Source organism: Cottoperca gobio, chromosome 22 (genome assembly GCF_900634415.1).
Source record: "Cottoperca gobio chromosome 22, fCotGob3.1, whole genome shotgun sequence".
Lineage (NCBI taxonomy): Eukaryota > Metazoa > Chordata > Actinopteri > Perciformes > Bovichtidae > Cottoperca > Cottoperca gobio.
In genome coordinates, this window is record NC_041376.1 from 15,578,235 (window position 1) to 15,602,334 (window position 24,100).

General features: G+C 40.2%; 1 protein-coding gene across 1 annotated transcript; it reads left to right on the top strand.

Moving 5' to 3' along the window:
• Window positions 1-442: 442 nt before the first annotated feature.
• nol10 (nucleolar protein 10) lies at window positions 443-16,439 on the top strand (the record flags this gene model as incomplete). The annotated part of the gene is made up of 21 exons (XM_029461378.1): window positions 443-647; window positions 1,072-1,117; window positions 1,214-1,312; window positions 1,402-1,479; window positions 1,567-1,604; window positions 2,371-2,507; window positions 2,712-2,777; window positions 3,542-3,602; window positions 3,958-4,043; window positions 4,296-4,374; window positions 5,398-5,547; window positions 5,696-5,762; window positions 7,176-7,228; window positions 11,208-11,334; window positions 12,553-12,632; window positions 12,768-12,866; window positions 13,677-13,769; window positions 14,030-14,206; window positions 14,607-14,920; window positions 15,210-15,312; window positions 16,260-16,439. Coding segments are annotated over exons 1-21 (2,199 nt in total), but the record flags the coding sequence as incomplete, so codon positions are not given.
• Window positions 16,440-24,100: the final 7,661 nt, after the last annotated feature.

A 24,100-nucleotide genomic window follows, 5' to 3' on the forward strand; every position in this document is an offset into this window, starting at 1 on the left:
ATTTCTGGTTTGTATGGCTGGTGTTGCCTTGAAAACTATTTTAATATCATTCTCAGTGATGAATAATTGAATCCAAGCAAAAAAATAAATGTGTTTGAAATTTGAAACTGTGACAGAAAATTCCGTAGCTAAATAATGTTATGTCTAGATAAAAGCTATGTTTTTTAACGGTAAGTGTGCAAGATAAAGATACATCTTTTGTTGTGTTTTACCAATTTTATGAATAATTGTGTTTCTACGGAGCCCCTGAAGTCCCGTATGGTGATATTCTCACAAGGGGGGATCATTTAATGGGACTTTAAGGGCTCCTTACAGACAACATATAACTTCTTCCCACATTATAATTAACTTGTGCGCACAAGAGAGAGAAAATCTGTTTTTTTTTTTATTGATTTAAACCTAGAATAACTTTGGAGTGGAGGGGGACTGTGTTCAGTCAGTGTGGTTTCTACTCGGACCTATTTCGGAAAGCTCACCTTCACTTCCTGTTTTTGCTCCGAAGTTACAACGTGGGTTCGGTGCAGTTTACCGGTGTGTAGTAACAGTGTTATGTGTGACCAGAGTCTTGTTCACTTTCCACAATGCAGATATCTAGTGTGAATGACGTGAAGATTTACAATTTAAGCCATGGGAAATCTCTTCCAGAGGTAAGAAGCACGACTCGCTCCAGCGCAGTTACAGATAAAGTCACTGCTTAACGTTACATTGAGGCAAGCTAGCTAACTGTTAGCTAACACAACTAGCCTTGACAAAAGTAGTCCTTACATTGTGTATTGAGAAAATGTCAATGCCAAACTCTTCAACAACACACTTCCTTCATATAACGTCATTTAGCAAAAGGAACACACCTTGCTATATAGTAGAACATCATTTGAGACTCCTCAGTTCAGCCTTAAAACCTTTATCATGCACCACTCATTTCAGTAAATGATGTAACAGTAATAGAGGATAAAATAAACCCAACAAAGTCCAGAAGAGAGTAATATGAAACATAGTTATAAGATTTGGAAGTGTTGCTGTAACTAAGCATCTGTATGCCAAATCCTAATCACCTCTCCCTCTTTAATGCAGTGGCTGTCAGATCGGAAAAAGAGGCAGTTACAAAAGAAAGATGTTGGTGAGTTGACCAATACAATTTCAGCATTGCAGACAAGTTAATTGTCTTTGAAATGTATGTCATTACTCTGACTTTTCATATTTTGTTCATTTCCAGATATCCAGCGCAGGATTGAGCTCATCCAGGACTTTGAGATGCCCACAGTGTGCACCTCTATCAAAGTGTCCAGGGATGGGCAGTTCATCCTGGCAACAGGTAAGGCAAACTGGACAGTGTTTCAGCAAAACTTTGAGAGTGTTTAGTCGCTACATTTTGTTTTTACGTTTGTTTTCCATTCATTTCAGGCACTTACAAACCCAGGATTCGCTGCTATGACACCTACCAGTTGTCCCTGAAGTTTGAGCGCTGTCTGGATTCAGATAGTAAGTCAGTAGACACACCTACCTGTTGTATGGCATGCATGGCATATATGGCTTAATTGATTCATTATTTTTCCCTCTCTCTTAAAGTTGTGGCTTTTGACATCCTCTCTGATGACTACTCTAAGGTAGGATACGCTCGCCCGAACCATCTTCAGATTATGTTGTAAATGTTATTTTGTATGCATGATCGTGTTGCCATGAAATAGTATGCACATGGTTTAATATGTTTTTGGTTTTCGAAATGCATAGTATTGTCATGCCATCACTTAAAGTAAGTGTGAGGTTATGAGAAACTGCTAATCACACTTTGGTTGGCGCGCCTGTAAAATGATAAGAACTGGACATCGTAGTTATCCAAGTGTTCACAGGGATCATTAGATCCTTAGTTTGTAAAATGACTAACTTTATTGTGAATAAACTGTTGTCCAATCTTTTATTTTATGCCTTATAACCTCATACAATTGGGGGGGAAAGTTTAATTTTCAGCAGAGCAACCAGCTATTAATGGCTGCATATGTATTCATTTGTACAATTTCTCAGCACCAATCATATTTAAAAAAAAACAGTAATTACTAATGTGCCACACTTATGCCAACTAGTACTGTTTTACACAAAACTGCCAGATTTTCCCATATATTTAAAAATATATATTTTATAGCTTTGGAGGTGGTGAAAGCTGTCTTTAGAGGTGACTCACACATCACTACAGTACACATGAGGGTATTTTGGAAAAACGTACGTTATCTTTGTAGTAAATTCTTAAATAGCACAGCTGGTTATGGTTTTATTACACTTAATTTACTCTCAAAATGGAAATGCAATAACAAAATCATAATTTTTGACTGCATTTTCTTTTAAACTCACCATCTGTTTATCTGTGTGCCTGTACAGTTGGTGTTTCTGCACTGTGACCGCTACGTAGAGTTGCACTCCCAGCATGGACAATACTACAAGACACGTATTCCAAAGTTTGGACGGGACTTTTCTTACCACTACCCCTCCTGTGACCTCTTTTTTGTGGGGACAAGGTGAGAGTATAATTGAAAGATAGTTGTTAAGGCCTGTAGGGACCGCAAGTGATCAACATCAGCTGCTTCAGTTTGGACTCTTGTTTCCGCTAGGGGTTAGGAATAGTTCCTGTCCACATTCACACTGATGAGAGAGAGAGGCCATGTTTTTTGTATTTCTTCTGTGGTTGGGTGACATTGTTAATATTTGGTTTTCATTTTCAGTTCCCAGGTGTTTAGACTGAATCTGGAACAAGGGCGCTTCCTCAACTCCCTTCAGACCGATGCTGTGTAAGTATAAGAAGGTTTCTGCCCTAACTGTTGATAGTTTTTAGGTGCAGTGGTACTTGTATGATCCAATAACCGTTAAAGATCCCCTCCATAAAAAAGAGAGGACAGAAGGGACTTGTCAGTACAGAGAGCGAGAGTTAGCATTAGCTAGAACCCTGGAGCTTCCTTCTATATCTACCAAAAAAATCCCACTAGTATTGGATGTTTCACAACCACTGATGTTGTATCGGCCACTGCCAGTTACAAGCTAACAAATAAAAGATGCTAGCTACACTTTATATTACTCTAGTCTACATTCTGACACGTCTGCACACTCTTCATCTGGGTCGAACATGTATGACTGAATCTCTCAGATGTTTCCTTTAATGGAGAAAATAGACCAGCTGCTGAAACTCATCGCTCCGGAGCTCAGCGCTGCGCTGTCGGGATGTGCACTGCTCAACCTGGGCGGGGCTGGGTGATGCCAGATCCAGAATTTCTAAATGCTAGAGAAAGAGGAGATGTGCTCTCAGCCCCTTTTTCAGAGTTTTCATTTATTTTATTTTTATGTAGGAAATCCATGATAGACAACATATTAAGCCTAGTAGAATATATGTTACATACTTTAAAATGTGCATGGAAGGCCGACTTTAACTTAAGATTCAGCCAGGTGAAAACATTAAAATTGTTGTACCACTAAAGTCTATGATGCGATCTGACAATAACTGATAACTGCGATTGCTCACAGCTGATGTTCATGGTGCCCGTTTTTCTTGACTTTTCAGGGAAAACAATGTGTGTGACATCAACCCCGTCCATCATTTGTTTGCCACAGGAACCTCTGAGGTAAGTGTCATAGCAGGCTGTGTGTGAAATGTGGCACCAGCTATTAGCTGACTGTGACTGTCACTTAAAGTAAAACAAAACAGTCGCAGAGATGCTTCAGTTAAACTGCCACAACAGATATGGATCAAACACCAGCTGGGCTGATAAAAATAAGCATGCTACATGATTTCTGAGTATTTATAAAGTTCAAGTTACATTAGGAGCTGCCAACATGAGAAGTTGCCCAGTGTAGCTTTTAATTTGTCTTAAAATGTCCAAGTTGGTTTTAAGAAAATCTTTTTAAAGTCAGGAGTTGGAAGCTTTGTCAAATCTTCCGTTGCCCTGCACTTGTCTGACTGTTTGACATCATTACCAGGGAAGGGTTGAATGCTGGGACCCCCGTGTCCGGAACAGAGTGGGCAAGCTGGACTGTGCCCTGAGCAGCCTCGCTGAGGGAGCAGAGTATGTACCAAGCTGCCACACTAAGATGCCAAATGTTTTCAGTTGATGTCAAGCTGACGATGCATATGGAGCCACATACCACTTTTCTCCATTGCCTGTATCTCTGCTACACAAAAACATCATTAGAATTAGAAATGTCCGGCTTTCATCTGATTCACACTTTTATCCTGTTTGTCACCGTGTTTAGCATTATTGCATATTTTAGTTTTTTGCGTCTCACTTGTGTCATTCTCATTGTGTTTTTGTTGACAGAGTTCAAAGTTTGCCCTCAATAAGTGCTCTGAAGTTTAACGGCTCGCTCACCATGGCAGTAGGAACGAGCACAGGACAGGTGAGCCACAAACATTAAAGATATAATATGTAACATTTCCACATTAATATGTTCAGGAACAACTAGGACCCATGTTTTATATTGTGTTGAGTTGTGTACTTTCATCATCACAAAATGTTTCCAACAATTTTCAAACCTTGAGAAATCCGTCATTTTAATCCTGGTAATATTCAGTTTCATTTGGTCGCCCCTTTGCGCATGCTTTTTGGCTGTCTGCCAGAATCATAAATTGTCTTTTTGTCCAGCGACATCTTTACTCTACACTTTTTAGATCTTGGTTGTTTTTAACCAGATGAAGAATTTTAGGATGTAAGGATCTTAAGTTATCAGAGAAAGAAGCTGAGTAAACATTCTCGGCAGATGATGTCGGCAAAACGCTGATTTTTGACGTGAAACTGCTTTATTCTGTGTTTTTATGGGTTTTACTCACTGTGTCCGTTTGTTGTGGAGAGGAGGAGACCTCAAGCGCATATTTTTGGCTGCTGATAAAAACCTCTTGAACAATGACAATGAACAACTTCCACGATCCCACGCTACTTCACGACATCACCAAACTCAGTCTTTTGATTTGACCTCTTGTGGCAGAAAATAACATATTGTGCGTTTTAAGCAAAGTTTTGGGCTAGTAATTCAAACAAATGTGACAAACAATATTTTCATGATTTCAGATATCAGTCCCGAAGGCATGTCTGTCAGAAAACACTTTAACACTGGTCTACTCGGTTGCACTTCCTCTCTGTTTGTTAGCTAGCAGCTGCCCACACGGGGTGAACTTCTGCCTGTTATTCATGAGATCAGCTGACTCACTATGAATTGGCTGATGTCATTCTGTCTCCTCTTAAAAGGTTACACTGTTCTCAAAACAAGCTCAACTTTGAGTGAAAAGGTCAGGAGCAGCCAGTGCCCTTGTGATGTCGCCTCTTTTGGTTTATTGAAGCCATTTGCTGTTGGTTTTGATTAAACACATTTGGAATAGATTTTTGAATGACCGATGTGTTATGCACCCTTTGCTCTGTCTTGAAGGTGCTGCTCTATGACCTGCGCTCCAACCAGCCACTCCTGGTTAAAGACCACTTCTATAACCTTCCAATCAAGTCACTCAACTTCCACGATCAACTGGACCTGGTTATATCTGCCGACTCCAAGATTATAAAAGTCTGGAACAAAGACACTGTAAGATTCAGTTACAGGACCCGACTTGTGCTGCATGTTGATGATGTGTTTTCAGCGTCCTTACGCTAATATCAGGACTGGACCCACATCTTTCTAGTCTCTTTCTGATGCTGTTTATCTCTTTATTCATTCTATCTTTTCACCACAGGGCAAGGCCTTCTCCTCCATACAGCCTCAGACCAACATCAATGATGTTTGCATCTACCCTAATTCAGGTGAGGACAACATCTCCAACAAGATCATGAAACAAAAGATTCACTTTATTTGACTTATGCAGGTCAACACACGTGTCTCAGCAGCAGAAGTACAAGAGGAGATGCATAGAAAAGTAACTCTAAAAACTATAATAGTAGTAATAATATATTTTGGTCCTTGATGGTTTTCCAAAAAGAATGCACATAAAATAGAATAAGGCATTAAAGAGGAAAGAAAAGAAAAATAGCAGGCATACGCTTATTATATCTACCGTATTTACAATATTCTAATAATAACCCTTTCACTACTAGGTTTGGGCTATACCAAAACAAAACGCAGAACCAGAGTTCCAACAGTTTCATACAAAAATAATAATCACATCTCTGTTTTGTAGTTGTTTGCCTTTTTTCTTTTACTACAGATTCTTACTTCTTTGTCTTAACCGTTCCACCAGTTCCACCAGTTTGACAGATGTACGTCTATTCTTTATATTTGTTGTTAACCTTGTTTTTCTTTTAATAATATCTATTCCCCTAAATTCATACCAGCTCTCTTTAATTTAAAACCACCTCGGATTACAGTTAGGAAGCAAAGTATTTTGTGCTTAAATTATCTGTGCAGTTTTAAATTCAACAACATCAGAACATTTTAAAGCATCTCAGTTAATAAATAAAGCGTTGGTTGGTTTTTAATAAAGCGATCGATTTACAATTCTCATAGCTCTTTTCTAAACACAGTGTACTACATACAAATGAAGTGTAAAATATATAGGTATATACACACACACCAACATGAATAGTAACTTTAAAGTGTATTGGGACAAATATAGTCACTAATAAAGTGAGGAGGGGTCAGGAGGAATGAAAGTGGGTGGTGGGTCACAACCTCTAGCGTTCATGCAGCTGCCTTTCACCTCAAGGTGGTGCCATCTTACAGATACAGTTCACACAGTTTGATTTTGCAGTTATGTCTTGTCTGTCATTGCAAGGAACACAATTAAAGGTGAACTTTCACACGTAAGTTACATTGAAATCATTCCAAGTTTTGTCTTTAGGTAGCTTTTTTAAAATGCAGGGTTTCATCCTTAAAGCTGTTTATAGAGCAGTGAGTTAAAAGACTCCTCCCAACATTTTATAGCTCACAAATTCTAATGTTTTTTCCTTTGAGCTGCCTAACAAGTTTTTACATTTTTGTTATTCCCTTCTCATTTGCTTAGACGGAAATTATTTCTGCCCTTAGGCTATGCAAAATAAAATCTTCATTAGCCACTTTTATTATTTCACATACCAGTTTAATTTTTAAAGTGTAATGGGACCTTCAAATATACACAACTGGAACTAAATTAAGTATTTACGCCACAGATGAGCTCTATTAATATCTGCCCTGCTTCCGTCCTCACATTGTTCGGCCTGCATCCTGTGTCCCCTTGTCAGGTATGCTCTTCACTGCCAATGAGGATCCCAAGATGAACACATTCTACATCCCGGTGAGTGCAGAGGCATTTCTAATTCTTACTGTTGCCATAACAGCCTGCAACAGACGGGTCACATTCACATCCTGTCCTTCGGCTCCTGGGCTGACAAGCTTATCTAGACACATATTTAATTGTGCAATGAAATGTGTTACAGAACAGTTTGTAAAAACTTGAGTTACTCAGGTGTTTTATTAAGGACATGTGTGGGAGAAAGCAAGCAATGAGTGGGCAGTTTATTTTCTCTCATAAATGTGGTTCTCACAAGGACGCCGCATAATGAGTAAAGCTGCTGAGAGCTTGTTGTTGTCAACAGACTGTCCTGTGACTCTGATATGATCTGACAGCGTTGTTATTTTCGAGAAGGTGTGTGTGTGTGTGGGGGGGGGGCTGTAAACTAGATTTTGCTCTGTGTAAATGGTAGATTCCAGACATGAAGGACATGGATGTGCTGAATGTTGTAGCTTCTGTCCTGCATTAAAAGGGTTAGGAGAGTCCATCCCTTAGCTGTTGGAATACGTGCTGGATCTACAGCTGAAACAACGATGTTGTTAATTATTTAAAGGGGACATATTTTGCTAATTTTCAGCTTCATACTTGGGGTTTCTAATAGAACATGTTTTCATGCTTTAATGTAATATATTCTAATGAGCCTGCATGTGGCAAAGTTCGCAGTTCTGAATCTCATGTTGTATGACCTAGGCAGCCCACGAAAAACTTAAGTTGGGTTATCTTATTTCAAAATGTGTGGATTGGTGGACGCTCCAGATATCCACATGTTCGTGCACAAGCAGGGAAGAAAATGAGATGTTCATGATATTTCCCCTTTTTCAAGTCAATATTTATTTAATAGCTTTGTAAATTTAGAAAATTCTACCACCCTACTTGACCAAATATTGAAGAAATTAATGGAGAAAAGAATTGGAAGATTAAACAATGATGAAAATGTATAATAATTAAAATAATTGTTAATCCCAGCCCTTGTTGGATCAGTACCATTGTGTACCATTTGGAAAATCTCGGGTTCATCAAGTTCCCAGAAGTGTGCATGAACATTCATGATATAAAGGGAGCTTTACTGCTTTAATTTCTCAACTCAGTTTGACACTTCTTTTTTATAAAATACTGCGGTTATCAGTTTCAACATTAAAATGTTAGCATTGTAAAACAAAATAGGTTTCAAAATCCTTTATCGGTTAGGAAATGCTATTTACAATATGTGGAATTGACCGTTTTGTGCGTGTTGGCTCCCTTTAACCCACAGAATGTCATTTTCTGAGGAATTTAGCCTTTGTGTATCTCTGAGGTGAGTTCAGACGGCACATTTAGATTTTTGCCAAGTTCCTCCTCTCCTGAGAGGCTTTTTATGGGGTCGATTATGATCTCAGGAAGCAAACTCCTTAGAAAAACCAGGCTCTGCGTTCAGACTTGTTAGCAACCTGCCATTTATGCTTATGTAAAGTTTCTTCGTAGAAAAGCTGCGCTCAGCCCACACAGCTCTGATTATCTCTGTAGGACAGCTTGAAGCTTTGTCAGCTTGAAGCTCAGCAATTATGAAACTAAAACAAAGACCAGGTGCTGGAGGCTGGATTCTGTCGACATTGGCCTCACCGTGGCATGCCTCGTTTCCACTGCATGGTACTGCACGGCTCTACTTAACTCGACACTCTCTTTTTGATTTGCCATTAGCAAAATTAGTGGATAGTACCTGCCTGGTACTTTTTTTTAGTACCACTGATGGGTCAGAGAGAATAATCACTACCGCAACACAGGACATTCTGCGCAAATTTGCGATCTTTAAATAGCCAAGTTACTGTCAAAGTGACGGCAATTTTTGTTATTCTCTTGACCCAGATAAAAAAAACAAAATAGCATTAGTAATAGCTAATTGTTGAAGTGCAGACAATCCTCTGTTTGGTTGCCGATGAAAGGAAATGTTTCATGCAGCGACGCTACGCCGATCAGCGGCACACTGAGGTGGTACTATCCACTATGGGAAACAAAATGGATAAAGGGACATGGTACCAAAAGTGGAAACACAGCCTGGAGCGAACAGATTCCACAGAACAGGCAGAAACTCTTGAGTATAGTCTATTCCAGGGGTATTCAACTAAAACTCTAAAAGGTCCAGTTAGAGAAAATTTCCACAAGCAATGGTCCGGAGAATCATAATGTCTAACTTGCGTTATGAATTAGTGTGATATATATTGAAGTAGCCTAGTAGCTGTATCAACGTCTGCACGTCATCAACAACTGACTGTCAAAGAAAGTCTTAGAAAAATAAAATAAAGTGTAGCAGCAGCTTGAGTTTCCCTTTTTCTTTAACTGTTTCACATCTTAATTTAACTCTCAACCACCGTTAGAATAAATCAGTCTGAACACATTTTAACAATTGAACATTTTAACCCAGGCTAGCACATCCTGGGTTAAACTGTCTCTGTGGCTGATGATGCTGATGATGATGACAGGTGGACTATTTGCTTTATTTTGTCACAAATCAAAATCACATTGAGCTCTGAGTGCTTATTTTCTGTGCCCTCAGTTCAGACTTGAGTGGGTATGTTTGGTCAAAAACGTTGTGCTTTGTCTCATAGTGGCGTTTCACATCACCACTTCTAATGAGCACCACGGTCTCTGAGCATATGAGACGCTGGTGTTGTGCTCCCAGTGGGAAGGATGAACATGAATGAGTCCATTCTGGGTTGAAAGCTCTGTTGACTTTTCTCTTCTTGGAGAGCGCCATGAGTAGTTATTTTTCTCTCCCTGTCTGCCGCTCACTCGTCTCTTCTTCAGTGTTAAAGCTGCCTTCTTTCTTCAGTGTCTCTCCCTTTCTCCGTCTTCTCTCTCTGTATCGCTAGCTCGTCTTTCCGTGTGTCACTCGCCTCTCATCGGTCTGTATTCAGAGTCGCAATGTTTGCCGGTTGAAATGCACAGATGTGATTGGCTGAGTAGCATCACGTGAGATGGCTTAACTCGCATGTAATTGGTCTGTGAGTTTCCTGAACCGCTAAACCAGTGTTGTAAAAACGAAAAAAGCTGCGCTGGTTAAAATAGAAGCGCCCCATCGCTTTGTTGCTATTCAACAAATGGTCGGACAAATTCTGAAATATGCAAATAATGCTGCACAAATTTCAGGCTCCCTTGGAGGAAATAGATGAGATGAAATGGACATGCTGGCACAGATTTAGAACTGAAATCAAAGTCTACCCCGTCGCTCTTGTGTCAGCAAAACTGGCCGTAGCCTTCATTAGCAAATAGCTGATAACATGTAAACTGAAAATATGGAACACCTCTCACGACAAGACTTGAGTTTTACAGGGTTTATTTTTAAGATAATAAGCATACCATAGATACATGATCAGGGTAAATCAAGTGCTGTTTCTTAACTGTATCAAGTCCAGCTGCAGACAGGAATGCACATATACTGTCATGCCAATTATTTCAGCCCAGAGAATCTTTCTACATTTTACCACCACAAATCAATTTGATTTACACCCAAAGACGGGGGAATGTCGCTTAGAACATTCATAGCGTTGCTAACATTAACGTATGTACATGCTGCATGCAAGTGTTGTATGAAGGTCTAATTATCTTTTAAAACAAAGCTACTCACAACCCCTCTTGACAGGCTGCATATGTATTTGGTTGTATAACCAGTTCAATGAAATCGAGTTCCTTCTTGATTTGCTCAACCTAAGAAGCAGTGACACTCTGCAGTTTTGGATTACACGTCAGCACAATTCCACAGTCCTTTTGAAAAGCTGGAATGGAAACATGAGCTCAGACAGTTAGTCTATTTTTGTTTCAACAAATACACGACAGGTTTCATACTTACTCAACAGTCTAAATCTGAACTGTGCGTGTGTGTGTGTGTGTGTGTGTGTGTGTGTGTGTGTGTGTGTGTGTGTGTGTGTGTGTGTGTGTGTGTGTCTGTGTCTGTGTGTCTGTGTGTCTGTGTCTGTGTCTGTGTCTGTGTGTGTGTGTGTGTGTGTAGGCCCTGGGCCCTGCACCTCGGTGGTGCTCCTTCCTTGACAACTTGACAGAGGAGCTGGAGGAGAGTCCGGAGAGCACAGTGTACGATGACTACAAGTTTGTAACACGGAAGGATCTGGACAATCTGGGTGAGACCTTGCTGCCTTAATTTCTCCTCACAAAGCGCATTGCATGTGGAGACAAATCTCAAAGTGATACAACAAATTACACAGAAAATATTTCCCCAAATCAAGCAACTCCAACTGGTTCATTTACTCTTCTTCTTTTAGTTCAAAAGCACAGAGAATAAAAGAGATCACTGTATAAAGAGGGAATTTAATTTCAGCCCTGAAAGTAAAACCCAAAGCTATGAATCAATCTGAGACACTTTACACCTTTATCTTTGTACGGGTGGCTAAACTATTTAACTAGAGGCCTAGAAAAAGATTGAGAGGTTTTAGGTAAGAAGAAGAAGAAGGTGTGTGTGGGTGTGGGTGTGGAAGAAGGGTCGGGGGGAGTGGATATTGGAAGGGTTGAATGAACATTGGAATGCAGGCTCAGCAGTAAAGAGATCAAATGACAAGAAGCAGAAAGGTGGTTGGCTGCTGTGGAATAAAAGGAGATGAGGGGGCAGGGAGGGGAACAGCAGTGTTGATTTACAGAAGCTGTGTGATGTGGCCCTGTTATGTAACCCAGAGGCAGCCTGCGTAGAACACATTGTCAGGAGATCTTAGGCAGAGCAATTACTCAACATTCTCTCTGTCCCTCTATCTACACGCTCTCACCTGTGCATGCTGTTGCTCCCATCCACATCAGGGACGGAGTAATCTCAGGGTGGAGTTCTTGTTTCTCCTACTTTTTAGACTGAATCTCACAAAATAGTTTCTGTTAAACAAATTAATGTTCAGGTAAATCATGAAAACAACGAGACTAAAGGCCTTTACACATCAGAGGCTTGGCGAATAAACAACTCGAAAATGCAAAATACTCTCATGCAAATATTTTATGTCTAGGGCTTTTATTGTGAAAGGTAAAAAGGACTGGAACTCAACCTGTTGTCGACAACGTGGTCGGTTGATGCCTTTTCTATTCGCGATGCAAAAGCTCAGAATAAGTCGACCTTGTTCCGTAGTGTGAAAGTATTCATGACATCAACAGTACAAAAAAATATTGAAAAAAGCCCCTGTTAAATAAATGTCTTAAGAGTTTAGAGAATATTTCAATCTGGACCAAAGTGTTGGACAGACTGACCAACACACTGCTAACATGGCAAAACATCTCCAATGTTTCTGCTCAGATTTTCTGATCAATTCAATTTTTACTCATAAATAGCTGGCTGGTGTTTTGAATTTGTTTTATTTTGTCAGGTTTGTCTCACCTGGTGGGATCATCTCTCCTGAGAGCCTACATGCACGGCTATTTCATGGACATCAGGCTTTATCACAAGGTAAGGTGTCTAACTGCCATATCAAATTTGTGTTAACGTATCTTAAATACTTAGCTGAGTTGGTCAATTCAGACCGATGACATATCAGACAAAAGCTTTTGGTAAAGTGTCTCTTTACTGTTTGGTTGTCCGCAGGTCAAAAGCATGGCAAATCCTTTTGCATACGAGGAGTATCGCAAGGATAAGATCCGCCAGAAGATCGAGGAGTCCAGGACACAGAGAGTGCAGGTTAAGGTGAGCGGTCCTGACACACGGTTTCATCTTTCCACTAGTGGTTCCAGCTTACTGTTCAAATCTGTGGCCCGAGAAGAATGTTTGTGTAAGAGAAATAAATCCTGCAAATGATAGTCTTTGGACTCAGTATTGAAAACAAATAGCATTAACTTTCTTATACATTTCTCACTTTGTTAGCGCACATTCCTGATGTTGACATGTATCGGGTCCACTTAACATTTCATAGAGCAAAGTTTATTTTTCAAGCCGGTTTGTAATGGTTACTGCCTGTGAAGCTGTTCCCCCAGCCTGGTCTCACCAAAGGGCGATTTATTAATTTACCGTGTTATCACTACGCATTTTGAGCTTTTTGCATATTATTTCACACTGCAGCAATATTAATCTAATAATCTCAGAGCAAGAGCTCCAGACGTGAGGTGGCGTAGTGCAAACACATGACTTCCACATGTTTTTTGTGTACCTTGTGAGACCAAAGGTCAACCGTTGGCTTATTTGCGTTCACTACTTAACTTATTAACTTAATTTACATAAAAATGTCCTTAATTTATTTTTTACCAAAACCATGATATTTACCTGAACGTTACAAAGTAGTTTTGTTGGAATTTACAGTGTTGACACAATATTGTCTGTATGTGACAAGTGAGACATGTGAGAACGGGGCGTCAGTCATCTCAAAAGTTTAAAACAAATAACTTAAGCTTAGTAAATATTTATTAAAATGGCGATGTTTCTTTACAAATGAAGCTAACTGGATCATATTGCCTGTTAACTGTTTGTGTAATCAAATGTGCAATGTGTTGGTTGAGACAGAAACTGCCCAAGGTGAACAAGGAGCTGGCTCTCAAGCTGATGGAGGAGGGTGATGACGAGGCAGAGCTGGCTTCTAGGAAAAAGAAGGGCAAGGTAGGAGGACATAGTAGCAAATTGTGACATAACCACATTCATTTTGTAATCTGTCTTTATCACAGCAATAAAAAACTCATCTGTCATGAGCTTGTGTTTATTCTTTGTATTCTGTTCTTTCTGTCTCTTATGAAATGCGACTGAAGTTGAAATAAAGTTTTAAAGTTTCTTTCTGTACCTCTTGACCTGGATGTCTTTCGCACCACACTATCTGCAAGCAAGAGAAAAACCATCAACTTTCCAACTTTTCAAATCTGCAGACTCTCCCCAGCGTCCTGGGGGACGACCGCTTCAAGGTGATGTTCGAAAACCCAGAATACCAGGTGGACGAGCGGAGCGAAGAGTTCCGTCTCCTCAACCCCATCGTCTCCAAGGTCGGACAAAAGAGGAAGAAGAAGCTGCGTCTGCTGGCTCAGCAGGCTGCCGCTTCCCAACAGGTAACGCTGAACTTAACGGTCACTTACATTTCCCGCACTGATATAGAAACTACAGTTTTACAATCTCCAGGCATTTAGAGATGCAAGTATGTGTAGAAGTGTAGGACATCAGGCTTGAACTGCTAAGTTTTGAGCTGCTCCCACGTGAGAGGAAGCAGCTCTTATCCGGGATTTAAATTGGTTTGTGCCAGAAAAAAGAAGCGTAACTAAATAAATACTATATCCTGTATTAAGTGTGATATTAGCCCACAGCGCTCCACAATCCTGGACACGGTCATCTGTTTATCTCTTGTTCACAGTCACACACTAAAGCTAGACATTGTATAGGATAAGGCTTCAGGCCTGTCCTCAGTGCCAAGAAAGAATATCACATGAATAGCTTTGTAACGTCTCCATCCAGGCGGATGAAGAGGACGAGGAGCCCGAGGGGCGAGCCAGCTCCGAGGAGGAGAGCTCGGACGACGACAAGAGCTGGGTGGAGGAGGTGAGGGAGCAGCGGAGGTTGCTGTGGGAGGAGGGCCGAGATCGCCGCAGGCAGGAGAGGAAGGAAGCAGACCGCAACACTGTCCTGCTGGAGACGGAGCAGAACGGAGGCGAGGAAACCTCAAACATTGCCGAGAGCAAGAAGACAAGCCGGCCTCAATATTATCAGATCAAAGCCGGGGAGGAGTTCAGAAGTTTTAACGACATGGCCCGCAAGCAGAGACTACAGAAGTATGTGTTTTCTAAATGTATCAAGTGGAACTGTTAAAGGAGTGCTGGTTTAGTGTGGGACATTCTTTAAAACCCTAATAATTATTCAGCCTGCTTTAGGGTTTGCAGCTCTTTATGATGGGGGCATGAACTAACCTGTCCAGTAATGGAAGACTCTTTGTCAATAAATAAGAATACTTTATTATAACAATAACAAATAAAACTCCAGCACAACAATAACCCTGCTCTCTGATAGCACTGTGTTTCTGTTTGGTATATGGTGTCTGAGGAATGTGTGTATTCTATTCAGGGCTTCATTGGAGGACCGTCTGAAATTAGAGGAGCACTCTGGAACCGGCACCATGACCGACACTGCAGTGGGCAGCAAGCAGCTTACCTTCAGTCTCAAAAAGGTAAAGTGTTGGCGCGGTGCACCATCCTCTGTCTCTCCTATAACTCACTCCATTGTCAACTGTGAACCAACTAGTGCAGCCAATTGTTGAAGGTGGAGAGGATGCACCAAGATGTATTGGTGAGAAGGTTTAACATCATACAGTCTCTCAGAAACATTATTTTTTAGAAAGGCCTCAGTAACAAAAAACAGCGCTTGCCCACTGTAGACACTTGTGGTCAAATTACTGAATAGCTATATTTTGCTATAAGCTATATATAGCTATTAGTGAAAAGAATTGTACATAGAGAATGAGAACAAGCCAGCATCACATACCACCAATAACATACTCAAATTATTAAAAAGTATTAACTAAGAGTGATGTCAATGAGAATGTACAAGAATAATAAAGAATTCTAAAGCAGTGAGAAAACACAATAAATAAGTCAATAATTCACCATGCAATATAAGAAAACGGTACGTATGTAACATTTCGACATTAAAATGTGCGGCTAGACCTATATTTTAAATTTATATTTACCTAGAGAAATCCGTCATTTTAATAAAGGAAAAGATCAGTTTGGTTTAGCCGCCTGTAATGGCGATTTATCCCCTTGAGACAGTGTTGCTGTAATTTCATAAATGTACTTTTTATTCATTTTTAAGCCACATTTTCACCTTACACTTTTAAGATCTTGGTCCTTTTACTATATATTTTTACCTGATGAAGGATTGTAGTCATCAGCTGTCTGGATCTTAAGTTATCAGAGAAACAAGCTGAGCAAGTTTTGGTTTATTCACCTGAGTGGACATTAAAATATTACCTGGAAGTGAGTAATGGTTCATACAGCTTGCGGTCTCCCCAAAGTATGAATGAACAATTACTTTACTCCATGAAGGGACAGGCGGGGGAAATACACAGCAGGACATTATTTATTTAACATGCGTTATTCTTTCCTCCTTTTACAGTCGGATCAACAGAGGAAGCAGCAGCAGGCAGAGCAGGAACACCACGAGGAGCGGAGGAAGCTGAGGCGCTCGGCCGGACACCTGAGCAGCGGCCGTGGCAGAGGCTGGGGAGGCGGCAGGGGAGGAGGAGGAGGGAGAGGAGGGAGAGGAGGGAGAGGGAGAGGGGGGGAGGGGAGGAGGAGGAGGAGGGAGGGGGGGAGGAGGAGGGAGAGGGAGAGGCCAGTACTGAGGAGGGCAGCCTAATCCTATAGAGGCATTACTGGCACAGCCCCCAGCTAAAGTCAAGGTTTTGTAGTGGCTTTAATTAACTCAACTTCAAGTGTTGAAGAATATGTATTTCCACCTCTAGAGACATTCTGGAGACTGGGGATTCTGCACAAGTGGCAAAGACTGACATTGATGAACATTCAAACCTGCCCCCACCCTGCTCCTGGGTGGTCTGTGCCATGTGTTTAGCGGCTTTCTGCAAATTAAAAAAAGATTACCTATGTCGCTGCCTGACTGTGTGCAGATAATGCTTATGCCATTATCCAAAAGTACCTTGACTACATACTTCTTCTTTTTTTAGCAAGGATGGCCCCAGATGGAGTTAACAATATGACGAGCTGAAAGGACTTTACACAACCTGCTTTGTCTCAGACGTCTACTTTGTTAGAATTGCTCCTCAATTGAGCCTACTATTTCAGTTAATGGAAGGGAGAAAATCTGTTTGAAAGTCTGTTGAAAATATTTTTACATTTTTATTGCTCTTTGTTCTAACTAAAAAGTGTTAAGCCAACACTGGGTTAACAACTATTGTGCTATATATTATATTTGGTACAACACTTGCTTGTCTACATTGTTTTTATTACTGAGGCTCAAAATGTGCAAATATTCAATCAAACTAGAGCATGCTTCCAGTTCACTACTTACATGCGTCACAACTAAGAGGAGGGGAGGGAAAAAATGTGAATGAGGAACGTTTTTTCTTTTCCCCGCCAAAAACTGCAGTTCTTGGAAATAGAAGGACTGTCTGGGTGTCCTTCCCATCCCCCCATTGTGCTGATGGTGTGAACCCCCTCTGCTCCAGCATTGGCCCATTTCAAATGTGAGGGAGGCGCATTCAGTGTGCCAACACCGGCCACCAGACTCATTTGAACTCATTTGATATCGCCATGCTTTTTCACCATGACCCATCTGTCAGGTTTTGTGACAGCATTAACAACACCTCATTGAGGAGTAATCCAGTAAATTAGCCTGTTGGCCATTTGCTGCAAGAGCCATCATTTCAACTTTGTAACCTTTAGAAGAATAGTTTGACGGTTTGACACTCATGCCTGTACGGTAAAAAAGAAGCTAAAGCTGGCAGCCGGCTAGCTTAGCTTAGCATAAGGACTGGAAACAGTTAGCATGCTCTGTCCAAAGGTTAAAAAAAGCATGCATACAAAGTGCACTGATTAACACATTGTATCTTGTTTGTTTAATGTAGATAAAAAGATCAGTATAAAAAACACTGCTTTAAGGGGGTTGTTTTATGGGCTGTTGGCCGGGACCTATAACTTCCTGGAGTCTCGGCTGGTTTCCCTTTTGTTTTTACACTTTGGACTTTATACAGATTAAACAAACAGTTTATAATGTTTTTATTAGTGAGCTTTCGAGGTGCTGACTGAATTTTTAACCCGTTACACTCCATCTTCAGTTTGACATTACCTAAAACTCTAACCAATTTCCGTGGGAGAGGGAGATTTGACATTTCCCCAACCAATCACTGGAGACCAATCTGATGCATAGCCATGCCAACATACTTGGTTTGGGATGGCTTTAAGAGTGGATCGGAGCAAAGTAAAAATAGACTACGATTTAGGGAGATATTGAGAAGATGTTAAATATTAAAATGTGTATATATAAAATAATTTATTTATCGGAGTCTTTCAGCAGCCCAAATGAAAGCTATCGAGGTAATAAAGTTGGTGTTTGCCAACGGCCTCGTGGAGCTCATTGGATCAATTTATTTTTTCAACTGAGAAACTGCTGTTTCATGTCATGATGCCAGACGAATCGGTCAACTCGGTGGAGTGGGCAGATGCAAAGGTCTGGACCATTGTTAAAACTAGATCAGGATCAGGGCTTCATCATACTTTAAAACAGAAATTATTTTGGAATTTCTTTTATGCAGGAATTTGTTGAGAGATTACCATCAGTCGAGAGTAGGTTACTGAGGCCAGATGACAAAGCTCCATCCTAGTTCATTCATTTGTGCTGGGACTGTCCAACTGTAGAACAAATAAACATAATTTAGCAAAGTGTCGTTCTTTAATCTGTTCTAAGCAAATCGCCCCCCTCTGCTTTCACTATGCTTTGGCTTCACCATGACAACTGAAGATCAGGCCACAGGAAGTGGGTCAACCAAAACTGGCATAAAGAATTAGGGAACTGAATTTCCACCAAGGCAAGGTAGAGCTTTGATATACTTTACCTTGAATACCAAACCATTACGTAGACCGCTAGTATGCCTCGTGGTTTGAGATTTCTGAAGACTTCAGTCTTGTGGAAATACTCAAGGCATGTTGTTATCATGACAGATGTTGCTTACTCAATCAATGCAAATCAGAGCTTGATTGCAGTAGGACATTGGGCGTAATAGCAGCTCATGGTGTGTTTCTGGTTCAATTATAAACACAAAAGAACAAAAACCACGTTTCCTTTAATGTGACTGAGTCAAACCATACCCGATGAAGGTTTGTGGTTCCATAATGGTAGTGTTCGCTGTTTCTTCAGACGGGAAGTTTTGTGAGGTAGTGTGTCCATTATTACTAATTCATAAATAAAAATTCAGTCAAAGAGTTTCATAGGGACCTTTTCATAGGTAGAATGTTTTGCCATTGAAAACTACTGTATTTGCTGTGAGGTCTGGATTCTCCAGTTTCTGGAAAAATACTTTGGTTTTTGATCAAATACCTGCAGCTGTACTTTGTTAGCGCTAGCAATGTTAACATGCTAACAGGCTTAATTAAGATGCTGAACATGCTTGCTAAACCTAAGCTTGCTAAACCTAAGCTTGAGAATGAGCATGCTAATATGCTGACGTTAGCATTTAGCTCATTTGTGCCTAAACACAGCCTCACAGAACTTCTGATTCTGCACAGCCACCCCATCGTCCTCCATTAAGAAGGAGGCTCTCAGAGGTCATCAGGTTATTGAACCTTGATTAGGTTATCTGTACACACCATTTATTTAAATTGTGTAACAACTTTGTAGGCATCTGTTTGTGAAGATATATGCAATGCTTTGCTATTTTGCTTCTAATCCTTTCATCGTAATTTCACAGAGCACATATAGTTGTGTTAATGCCAGAACCATGACCCCTTCAATGAGAAGCAGTGAGCCTTCTCTTCGGCCCAGGCCTTTTCCCCAATTGGATCAAAGGAGTGAAATGTGCTGACGCAGCCTGTTCATCGAGCTTCAGGCCAACCCAGGAAAGCACAAAAGATCTTCCAGTGAAAATATGATCACATTTTTCTTTTTTTTGCCTCGGTCTTCACAGTGCCGAGCGAACCAACTCTGGGCAGCTCAACCTTGAAAGAAGAAGAAATGATGAGTCAGCAGAGAACCAGATTAAACAACTCTCCTCTCATCACTCCAGGATCAGAGCTGACAAGTGGGGCAGCTGGCCTGCATGGTCCAAAATGTCATTACAACAACCATATGTATATTATAATTAGGCTTTAATGTAGTATTTAGATTATTAGATATGCACATTATATTTAGACATTTTGTTACAATAAGGAATATAATTGAAAACGTTTTACCATTAAGATATTAATTTTGATGACTCAGATGTGTCAGAACCAGCACTCCACCTGAAAACAAAAAGCAGAGGGACACCAACTTTAGAGCAGAGAAAAGATGTGTGCTGGCTCTTCACCCTGATACCCCACAGTGAGTGGCTAGACAAAGGCATTGCATTTGTGTACCAGCAATGCCTGGACAGAGAAAACAATGAAACTTGCTAAGTACAAGGGCCGGTAACAACCTTCAACATTGTTACAATGTTGAAAATATGGAGTCACTCTGACCTTCAGATTGAAGACACAATGATAGAAGACACATTGGAGCTGCATGGTATCTCAACATTATCACCATGACATTTAAAAAAAATAAGCAGCTCACATATGGTGATATTAACACCACCCTTAAAGTTCACCAAAACAAATTCCCTTTTAAAATGCCAGTTTACGCAGTCCCAAAATCAATGTACTGTATATCATGTGCTCTGCAGGAGTGAGGAAGTTTAATGTTTGATCTTATTCTCATGCATCCCATTTCTCCTCACTGGCATTAACGAGGCTGACAATATCATTGCAGGTATTGGGTCAAGTCGTATTGGACAAATAAAAAATGTGGTACTAGATGAAAAGTCAGATGATCCGATGGTGAGATTATTTAGATTTAGATTTAGATTCAACTTTATTATCATTGTGCAGAGTACAGGTACAAGCCAATGAAACGCAGTTAATATCTAACCAGAAGTGCAAAAATGTGCTATATTATATACAGAAAGTGCATTGAGTGATGCTATAAACTACTATACATATGTAACAGAGTGCACATGCAGGTTGTATGTGTGAGTTATCAAAGTAAATCAGAAAAAGGCATCCAGACTTTCTTGTATTCATCAATATTGCCCCTTAAGGTGAATTGTATTCTTCAACTAAAGATGAAACATTATATCCTTGATCCATCTGACATGGGATGGAGGTTTTCAGCACTTCCAGTTAAACGTATTAGTTGTCAGGCCAATAAAGTAGTAAAAGTCACCACATAATGTAGTCTCATCTTTCTGTTGCATCTCCCTCTCTTTTAATGACAATCTGCATTGACATAAAACAAATAAAAAACAAGATCAGGTTTGTAACTAAATTCAGCAAATTGCAATACGATTTACAACCGTGCACTGTTTTTCTGTGGCAGGCTAGTCATAGTTCAGTGGCTGCGAGGTGCAACGGTTTTAAGATGGGTGGAGTCTTCAGCGTCATCAGACCTTTAAGCAGATTAAGCTATCTGTGTGTCAACATGCTGTTGGGGGCTCGCTCTATCAAAGTCACATTGAACAGAGTAAAAAGAGTAAAGAAACAGCACAGGTACCATCTGCTTGGATGGGCCTGGAGCAGTAAGCACTAAGACCTCCGGTGTCACAAGCAGCTTTCTGGAGCAGACAACAATGCTCAGGTATATTGAGGTGAAGCCTTTTATGGATTTAGCCTGCTGATCTCTTATGAATTAACAAAGCAAACTGTGTACAAATACACATTCCTACACTTTTACATTCCCAGTCTTTTTTTTTTAAATAAACACAGATACAGACCACATAACTGTTGTTACTAGTGCAATCAGAATGCAGTTTACTGCCAAGTAGGTTTTTCACATACAAGGAATTTGCTTAAGAAACATAAATATAGGAGAACAATACAATAACAATATGAGAACATATTATTAAAAAATGAATTAAAAAGTGTTAAAGCTGTGCAGTTTTAGTTTTGTGCAGAAATTTGCAAATATATCAGAGGAATGTGCAATGGTTCACAGTTCTAACGCTAAAGTGAATCTGCTAAGAGATACAGAGATATTGTCCCAAAGATACAAAGGGAATATAAATGTACATCCCAAGATATCACAAGTTGATATTTTGTGTTGGGATGTATGATCATGTACAAGATCTCACTTGATTGCTGTTATTGGTCCATCAGCTTTCATAATATTGGGACAAATGAAGTATAGTTGAATGGCTTGAGAAATGTCAAGGACAGTTTTGGTTTGTTTCCTCACTTTAATGTCACAAGACGTGTTGTCCACACTGAGCTGGACGGTACAGGAACATAAGTACAGTAAAACTGACCTTGGCATTTCATTGTGCAATTACGAAGAAGTGAAGAGAAATACAAAGCCAGTTGCAGTGATACACATGACACGCAGTCACCAAGGCCCGTACACTGCACTGTATCTTGTGGGTGGCCAATAACAATCATCATCCTTGTCCTTTTGTGAGGCCTTGTAAATGTGGGGGCTAGGCCACAATGGTCCACAGTAACGATAACAGAAAGTCTACACAGAGCGAGAGATAGACATTACAAGAGGAGGGGAAGGAGAGGGGTGAAGGAGAGGGTAGAAACAGACATTTGATGGAAGAGAGACAAAAACTGAAACAAAAGGAAATGACTGGAGTCAACAGATACAATCTAACTCGGGTTTTATATGTAATATGGGCAAGTGTTTTGGGATCTTGTGATTTTGAACAAGCCGATAAACATCTGTGGAAAATGAATTAGCCCCCAAGTGTGAGCCCACTTCCTGACTGACAGGCATAGTTCTGCATAGGATGCGAGGCCTGCAAAAACAAGTTCAGATTCAGGGCAGGACTATAGGGAAAACTGTAATGTATGAAAATGATCGCAGATTATGTCATCATACAAATTTGCCGCTTAACCTCATTCAAACTTTTATGACCGATTCGGAAAGGGCTGTGCTTTTTACTTTTTGATAATTAAACTACTTGGAAAACATGACTTAATTCACCAACCCTGCAGAAGATCTGAATGGAAGTTGACTGCCATCTTGATTGTGGCCTCAAGACCTGGAAAAGATATTAAGTTAAAACCCACAGATATGCGGTCCTCATGAAGCCCTAAAGTTTTCTGTTAGTGTCCTGGAACCGATGCTTGTGCAACATTTCCACATGTACTGTTGGGACACTAACCAAATTCTTTATTTTCCTCCATTTGATAATGTCTGCTTGCAGACCAAATGTCTATGAAAGCAACCTTTGGACTGATTAGAATACGGTAAGGGGGGAAATGTCAGGGGGCAGGAATGTTATGGCTCTGGATGAAAAAAACATTTAGGAGTAGAAGCACCATATGAGTCCTTTAAAAAACAAACAGCATACCATTCTCAGTAGCTTACAGTAGCATGTGTTGGACAAGGATATAAATATGATAAAAATGCATTAATAGTGTATCTATAGAACTTGGCTTTACAGAGCTATTGTGACATATGTGTGCGTGTTGACACTTTGCTGTGACTGAGTCATGTAGTGATCTCCTTTAATCCCATCAATCAGGTCAAGAATGACACTGTGCAGACTGCCATCAAGTCAGGTCACATTATTGAGGCCATGCTGTCGGTCAGAGCCAGACAGCGTGAGTGAGCATCTCTGGGATTAACACAAATGCAGGGAAGGTTTCTTCCATGACAGCTGGCCACGATGGAGAACCTGTACTGATGACCATTGCCATCATATATATATATATATATATATATATATATATATATATATATATATATATATATATATATATATGTGAGTCATGATCCCTACACATGTTTCATTCATTTCATGCAAAGAAGAAGTAGACAGCTGAGCAGAGTAAAACAAATAAAATACTCACAGGCTTTTTCAGCATTTATTGAATGTTTGGACTTACTCAAAATAAAATAAAAACCTTACAATTAACATCAAAAATAGAATTTGCAAACGCTCTAATCTACATTTATTTTTCAGTGAGATAAGGAAACCTGGCAAAAGAGACCATATAGGTCACGTTGTTATATGAGAAGTAGGCTACAAGCTGGGGCTAGACAAGTCTTGTGAGTGCTAACTAGTTAACTGGTGGCTGGTTTGTATTGTACTACAATACAGTGAAAGGCCTGAAGGTTGTTTTATTTTTTATTTACATAGATAGAAGGTCGGTGGCTGTGTTACCTTAAGTAATCTTGTGTGTGTACGTAGTTGTCTAGGGTCCCTGTCTGTCTTTCTTTCCCACCATGTGGATGAGGTGACGAGCCTAAACCGGTTCATACGTGGA